The sequence below is a fragment of the Nannospalax galili genome, unplaced genomic scaffold, assembly GCF_000622305.1.
Source record: "Nannospalax galili isolate Female #2095 unplaced genomic scaffold, S.galili_v1.0 scaffold558, whole genome shotgun sequence".
Classification (NCBI taxonomy): domain Eukaryota; kingdom Metazoa; phylum Chordata; class Mammalia; order Rodentia; family Spalacidae; genus Nannospalax; species Nannospalax galili.
The window spans coordinates 416104-424243 of record NW_008340850.1 but is presented as its reverse complement, the minus strand read 5'-3'; the positions used below and the strand labels follow the sequence as shown (position 1 = coordinate 424243).

The following is an 8140-nucleotide window of genomic DNA, read 5'->3' as shown; positions in this document are numbered from 1 at the left end:
GACAAGCGATACCTTCTTTTGAGTTGTTGGCCAGGGTGGCCAAAGGGATTCCCAGATAGTAACCCAGCACAGAACTGGGAAAATGAACAGCAGACCCCAATCTTATCCAAAGGAATATAGACAACTGGTTACCGCTAGATGAGGAACAGCAGACCTTCCTAAAACAAAGACCTCTAGATAGTCTGACTAGATTCACCAGAAGGGCAAGTAGTGGGGAATTGCTGGAGGTGTCAACAACACAGCAGACTGTAGCAGGAATATCACAGTATAAGGGCTCTAGTGGGGGGAGGGAGGCTATGGGAAGGTGCTACCTGGGAAGTGGGTGTATAAATTTTTAAAAGAAAAGAATTCTTCAAAGCATAAAAATTTTCTCCTTAATAATTAAATGTGAAAAACATTACCACTGAAATCTACCTGATGACTTTATAGCCATGCTCAGATACCAAGGCGCTCAGAAAGTAACTGACTGCGACTAGTAATAATCAGAAGCCATATGGAGATTAGAAATGTATGTGCATCTTAGTGTCAATTGTATTAAAAATGAATTTTTCTGTATGAAACTGTATTTTAATAATGAAATGGTGATTTTTAAAAGTTTAAAACCTCATTTAATTTTATGTTTTATAGGGTTATAGACTGAGTACAATATTGTATAACTGTATTAATTGAACCTTAAACCTAAAATTTTACACCCAATTTTGAAAGAGATGCATTTTAGCTCTGGAAATTGTTATTGAATATGTCAATGCTGTTGAAATGAAATGCTTCTTCTAATTATATGGTTATTAAATAAATAATTTTTTTCCAAATCTCAACAAAATACTTGCAAATTCAGAGCTCAGGCCTTCCCTGCTAGCTAATAAGAACAAAACCCATTCTGCTTTCATTGGCCCTCCTTGGGCCTTGGCCCCATCCTGCTGAGGCTTCCTGAGAGCACCTGACTAGTCAGGATGGGGACTATTATAGAGTTCCAGAAATATCAAATTCAGAGAACAAGTGTCTGAGAGATACTTAACACTAAGTGACATATCTTCATTGCAACTTCTGCAGATAGGATGAATGCATCTCTCAGTTCTCACCAGAAAAGTTTCCTTGTACAGTAGATAACGATTAACACAGAAACCCACAATTGGACAGTGTGCAGAGAACAAGCTGTCACAGAGTGCTTATTCCTGAAGAGGACACCTATTTCGAATTTCTGCTTCCCAAGGCTGAGGGATCATTACAGAAGAGGTGGAAAGACTATGAGCCAGAGGATATGGATGTCCACAAGGAAACAGAGTCTTCCAGATAGCTGGTCAGATAATCATATGAACTCACAGCAATGATGACAGCATACACATGTACTACGCAAGCTCAAACCAGACAAATAGCAGTCAGGGAAGTGGTTAAGAACGTCTACCCTAACCAGGTGTGGTGGCACATGCCTTCAATCCCAACACTTGGGAGGCAAAGGAAGGTGGATCGCTGTAAGTTTGAGGCCAGCCTTGTCTACATAGTGAGTTCTAGGCCAGCTGGGGCTAGAGGGAGTCCCTGTCTCAACAAACATACAGAACCACAAAAGGTAGTCCAATAGAACAGAATACAGGATCCAGAAATAAAATGACAAAGCTATGCCCAGCTAAATTTTGATAATGGAGGCAAAAACATACATTGAAGAAAAGAGAGAGAGCCTATTCAACAGTGGTCATGGCAAAACTGGACATCCACCTGCAGAAGAGTAAAATTAGATTCACAATTTTTGCCCCGTACAAAAATAATTTCCAAATGAGTCAAAGATTCATTTACTTTGTAACCTGAAACCCTGAAACTTCTAGGTGAAAATATGAAGTGTGCTCTTCATTGGGGTAGACAAGAGCTTTATGAATAGAACACCAATAACCCAGTTATTAGCCCCAAGTATCAACAGATGGGACAAGATGAGAGCAAAGCATTTCTGCACGATGAAAGAAACTGTCAGCAGAACATACAGCCCGCGGAATGGGAGAAAGTCCTTACCATTAGTATATCAGTCAAGGGTCTAATATCACAAACACACATATCAAATACCAAGGAAATAAAATTACCAGTCAATATATGGACTAAAGAATTTGAGCACACAGTTGTCAGAAAAAATAAATGCAAATGGTGCCTAGGCTCTGCTGGGTCTCTGTCTGGGTGCCCATGCATTTCTGCAAATCGGTCTCAACATTCTGTTTTCCTTTTTTACTTTATTAGACAAGGTCACACTCTGTAACTATGATTGGCCTGGAACTCACCATTTTCTGGCTGGCCTCAACCTTTCAATAACTCTATCTTAACCTCTAAAATGCTGGGATTCATACACATAAGCCATCAACCTCCAGCAAACTGTCTCTCTTTTGTTTCTTCATCTATGTCTCTGTGTCCTCCATGGGCTGTCTCAGACACTGAAAGTAGTGTGCAACCCTGTCCTGGGAAGGGGCTTTGGCTGGCTGGGACTCCACATCGGTACATATTTAACTTGAAATGCAGAATTCCTACAGCAGCTGTGTGCAGATGCCTCACTCCTGGCTGCCCTCTCTGTGGGTATCCTTCCTCAGTGGCCTGTTAAGGTCAAATGGGAGGGAGCCTAGACCTGGGTTCAAATCTCACTTTCAAGTCAGGCATGGTGGTTCAGTCCTATAATTACACCTGCTCAGGAAACAGGCCAAAGGAAAGATCCCAAGTTCCAGACCAGTCTGGGCTACCAAGTGAGTTCATGGACATCTCTGTCTCAAATACATGAAATGAAAGCTGGGTATGGTGGCACATGCCACCCAGCACTCAGGAGGTAAAGGTAGGTAGAGCTCTGTGAGACCGTGGCCAGCCTGGTCTTCATAATGAGTTTTAGGCCAACTGGAGTTACAAAGAAACCCTGTCTCAAAAACAAAAAAAATCAAATAAAATGAAAACCAAGTTGGTACAGTTCTTTGGTAGAGAAGATGACTGGCATGGACAGGGCCCTGATCATAGATTCATACAAGATCTGCTAATGGTCTCCTTCAAAGTACAGGCATGCTATGTTAACTGCCCACAGCAGGTCTCTGAAATCCTGGGACAAAATATCAAGGACCCTCTCACTCTAGCATCTTTCAGTCTCTAAATCCAACATCATATGCACTAAGTACACTGCCAAATAAGACTGCCAGCTTGGGATGAAGCCTGGACTCCTTGGTACATATTATAAGCAGCTTTGGATCCTCCCATTTTCTAGGAGCAGAAAACTCAAGTATTTGCATTCCGGAAGTTGGAAGCTTACCTGGGCAGGAACTTGTCCTCTAGGAACCCATTCTATTCAAATGTAGATCAGGAGGCTTTTTAAAAAAATATTTTATTATTTTTATTTTATGTGTATGAGTGAGTGTATTGCCTGTGTGTATGTGAGTGCACCCATGTCGTGCAATGCTGTGGAGGTCAGAAGAGGGCTTTGGATTCCCCTGGAACTGAAGTTAAGGACAGTTCATAGCTGCCATGTGGGTGCTGGGAAGAGCACCTCTGCAAGACCAGTCAGTGCTCTTAACCACTAAGCCATCACCCCAGCCCCAGGAGGCATTTTTTTTAAATAGCATAAATCTCATTAAGAATAACAGCCTTCTTCTCAACACACCCCTCTCCAAACTGCACATTTTGTATTTCTGTCAGTTCTTACCTTTTGTTGTAGATTGGCATGAGAAAAATCAGTCATAACATTTTACTGATTCAACATTATGCTATCTTGAAATTTCCCCTGCCAAAGAAATCAGTCTATTACCTTTTAATTCCACCTCACATAAAATTTTAGGACATGGGAAGAAGGCATCCAGATCCTTTGTTAAGATATTACACAAGCCAGGTGTGGTGACACATGCCTTTAATCCCAGAATTTCAGATGCAGAGGCAGGCAGGGTCTCTTTGAGATCAAGACCAGCCTTGTCTACATAGTGAGTTCTAGGTTATTTGTGCCTACAAGGACACCCTGTCTCAGAGAGAGAGAGAGAGAGAGAGAGAGAGAGAGAGAGAGAGAGAGAGAGAGAAGAAACCAAAAGAAATTGGACAGATGGTCTCTTGCCCAGTTGCTAATGGTGTCTTTGTTTCCTTCTGGAATCTCATGAGCCATCCCTTCACTGTGAGTTACTCATAACCATTGTCTTCCACTGAATGTCTCTATACTCTGCTTACACAATACAATGGCTTTTCTAGTTCAAACTTTCAAAGTCCTCCATAATATTCAACATAGGTTCTTCAGAGCAATACCTCACTTCTTAGTGTCTACTTCTGTTTTAGCTACTTTTCTGTTGTTTGACAAGATACCAAGGAAGAAAAAAAAAAAAACCTTAAGGAACAAAGTTTATTTTGCCTATGGTTCCAAAGGGTTAGAATCCATAATGGTGGAGAAGGCTTGAGAATACATGGCAAAAGCAGGAATTTGAGATGAAATTTTTATCACACACAGAGACAAAAGAATATAGCAATCATGAAGTGTGGTGAGGATATAAAACCTCAAAGCCATCCCCTTCTTGTGACATACTTCCTCCAGCAAGATTTCAAACCCTGCAACCAACGTGCCATGTCCTGGGGAACAAGTGTTCTAATATATGAGGCTACTGAGGACATTTCTTATTTAAACCAACACTTTTTTCCACATTCTTTATTTTGAAAGGGATGCTCAAGCGCATGAGTTTCCTGAGGGTGCTATGTGACTCCATCCTTTGTCCATTAACAGGGCTTCTCACCTCTATGAAACATCTGACATTGAATGAGATATGCCTTGAGACTGAGGGAAGGTCAACAGACCCACATATGAATACCCATCCAGGCACTCCTCCCAGGTAACTCTATGCAATTCTCCCATAGAGGAGGTAGATTATATAGGCTGGAGAAGACTAGGAAAAGAGGAAGTTATGGAAAAGCCAGCATCCATGCAGGGCCAAACACTTTCTTCTGTGGCTGGTTTAGGGTCACCCATACACTAGTCAGTAACCCCTCGCCCACTATTCAATAAGCCTAATAAACTCACTGGTTCACCAGCAGGAACTTTGGTGGAATTAAATATCCCTTTTTCAGTGGGAACTTAGAGATGTTCCTTAGTGAGTCTCAGGGAGAAAATTCTTTGATGCAGCCTGAGTGGAGACTTGGAATGGAAAGTTATGTTCTATTATATGACTTCATAAGGCTTCTTGCCTGTATGAATGTTTTGATATAAAGTTTTACTTCTGGAAGTTAGCTTTCCAGCATACCATCAAAAGACTTGCCACTTATGTGAGTTGTCTGATGTCTAGTAAGGTATGACTTGCGAGAGAAAGATTTCCCATTCTGTGCATTCATAAGGCTTCTCTCCTGAATGAATTCTCTTATGAATAGTGAGGTCTGACTTTCAGCAGAAAGACTTCCCACATTCTGTACACTGATAGGGCTTCTCTGCAGTATGAATTCTGTGATGAACAGTGAGGTCTGACTTTTGGTAGAAAGACTTCCCACATTCTGTGCACTCATAGGGCTTCTCTCCTGTATGAGTTCTCCGATGTACAATGAGTTGTGCCTTCTCATAGAAAGATTTCCCACATTCTGTGCATCCATAAGGCCTCTCTCCTGTGTGAATTCTCATATGTACAGTGAGTTTTGATTTGTATGAGTATGTTTTCCCACATTCTATGCATTCAAAGGGCTTCTGTCCTGTATGAGTTCTGTGATGATCAGTGAGATGTGACTTAAAGTAGAAACCTTTCCCACAGTCTGTACATTCATAATGTTTTTCTCCTGTATGAGACCTCTGGTGGTCAGTGAGGTGTGACTTCCAGCAGAAAGACTTCCCACATTCTGTACAGTCATATGGCTTCACACCTATAAGAGTTCTTTGATGTAAAGTGAGTTGTAATTTGCATGAAAATGCTTTCCCACATTCTATACATTCATAGGCTTATCTCCTGTATGAAGACTGATGTAAACTGAGTTGTGATTTGTATGGAAATGCTTTCCCACAATCTATACATTCATAAGGCTTCTCTCCTGTGTGAATTCTCTGATGTAATGTGAGTTGTGATTTGTAAGAGAATGCTTTCCCACATCCTATACATTCATAGGGATTTTTCCCTGTATGAACTATCTGATGTAGAATGAGATGTGACTTGTTGTAAAAAGCCTTCCCACATTCTGTACATTCATAAGACTTCTCTTTTGTATGAGTCCTTTGATGATCAGTGAGGTGTGACTTTTGGCAGAAACACTTCCCACATTCAGTACATTCATACAGCTTCACATCTGTATGAGTTCTTTGTTGTACTCTGAGCATTGACTTGAAGCTGTATGTTCTCCCACATTCTGTACATCCATATAGCTTCTCTCCTGTATGAATTCTCTGATGTGAAATGAGTTGTGATTTGTATGAAAACACTTTCCCACATTCTATACATTCATAGGTATTCTTCCCAGTATGAATTCTCTGGTGTACAGTGAGGTGTGACTTGCTGTAGAAAGCTTTCTCACATTCTGGCCATTCATATGGCTTTTCACTTGCAGAATTTTTGTTATGTACAGTGAGATGTGATTGCCATGATAAAGTTTTCTTACACGTTTTACACTCAGTCATCTCCCCTGTATGAAATTTCTGATGGTTAGTGAGAAATGACTTGAAATACAAAACTTTCTTGCATGAGAGAGACATTTGATTACTACTTTGCCATGACTTTTGGTAACACATCTTCGTACATGCTTTGCCTTCATAGGATTTTCTGCTGAGGTGGATATTTTGTTGCACCTTTGCTTCTGCCTTGAGATAAAACAATTGGTTACATTTCATATACAAATCAAATATGAATTTGTCAGATTACCTGTTTCCTGATTTTTTCAGGTATTATTTCTTAGTGAAATACTTATACAATCACATCTATCTTTTACTCATATCTATAAATATTTGTCAGTTACTGAGTTTAGTTTTCTTTTACAGTTTTTTTTATTTTCTGTGTATGAGTGTTTTACCTGCATGTATGTAAATGCAACATATGCAGGCAGAGTTTAGTTTACTTAAACAACATTATTCAATATACCTTGTATTCATCAATACTTTCATTCTTTAAAAGAACCATGTCTGGAACCATACAAGATTTATGTACAATGTATTTTTGGCATTCAAAGATTTTTCTAGTGATACCTTTAACATCTGTTATTCATATATCAATAATACTGCCTCTGTTAAGAATGCTATTGCTGGTCAAATATATTCAAAATATCATTGTGTGATAGAGGCAATGACCACTGAACTTCCCCAGAACTGAAGATGATTGGAACTCTACAGATCCATTACGCTCCATGGGCTTGTTACATGAATAAAGTAATGCAATTTAGCAAACCACTTCATGGCCTTCGAGAGACAGATTTGCAGGCATTCTTGCAAGCAATTCTTCACATGGTCAGAAAGAATGTGTGATTAAAAAGTAAAGACAAACACACAGAAAAAATATTGCCAACTCTGCCTCCTGGGTGCTGGGACTGAGGACATGTACCACCATGTCTGGCTGTAGTCTTTAATTTCTTATCCCTACTTTTCCACATTTAAACTTCATTTTATATATTTTTTTATGTAACCTGCTTCAAGTTATTTCTGGAAAAAAATGTGTTAAAATTTGCCTCTTTTTGGAATAATAAAAATATCCTTAAAAAAAGAAAAGAAAAGAAAGAAAGTAGGTTGAGCATGGACCAGGGAAGCAAGCCAGTAAGCAGCATTCCTCCGTAGCCTGTGCTTCAGCTCCTGCCCCCAGGTTCCTGCCCGAGTTCCTTCAGTAATAAACTATAACCTAGGAGATGTAAGCCAAGTAAACCCTTTTCTTCGCCCCCCCCTCCAAAAAAGGATTGCCAACTGTGATTATTGTAATAACTATTAGGATGCTCAGGATGACAGGACGGTTTATCAGTTACATTAAAATTACAGGGTTCTTCATTCTGCCTTTCAGGGTCATCAAACTATGGGGTTGTATTCATTTGGGAAGAATGTTGTTTATGTATATATGCTCCTCTTTGTGTACATGTGTATGCATAGGTACATGCAACTGTATATCAGGAGGGAGGTCAACATCAGGTTTCTTCTTCAAATGCTCTCCACATTATTTTTGAGACAGTCTTTCATTAAACGTAAAGCTTGTCAGTTTGGAAACCCTGGCTGGCCAAG

At 39.9% G+C, this 8140-nt stretch overlaps 1 protein-coding gene across 1 annotated transcript; it reads right to left on the bottom strand.

Moving 5' to 3' along the window:
* Nucleotides 1–4321: 4321 nt before the first annotated feature.
* On the bottom strand, nt 4322–6816 carry LOC115070820 (zinc finger protein OZF-like). The gene is given in 2 exon segments (XM_029564816.1): nt 4322–5295; nt 5297–6816. Coding segments are annotated over 2 exon segments (1575 nt in total). The 5' UTR covers nt 6776–6816; the 3' UTR covers nt 4322–5199.
* Nucleotides 6817–8140: the final 1324 nt, after the last annotated feature.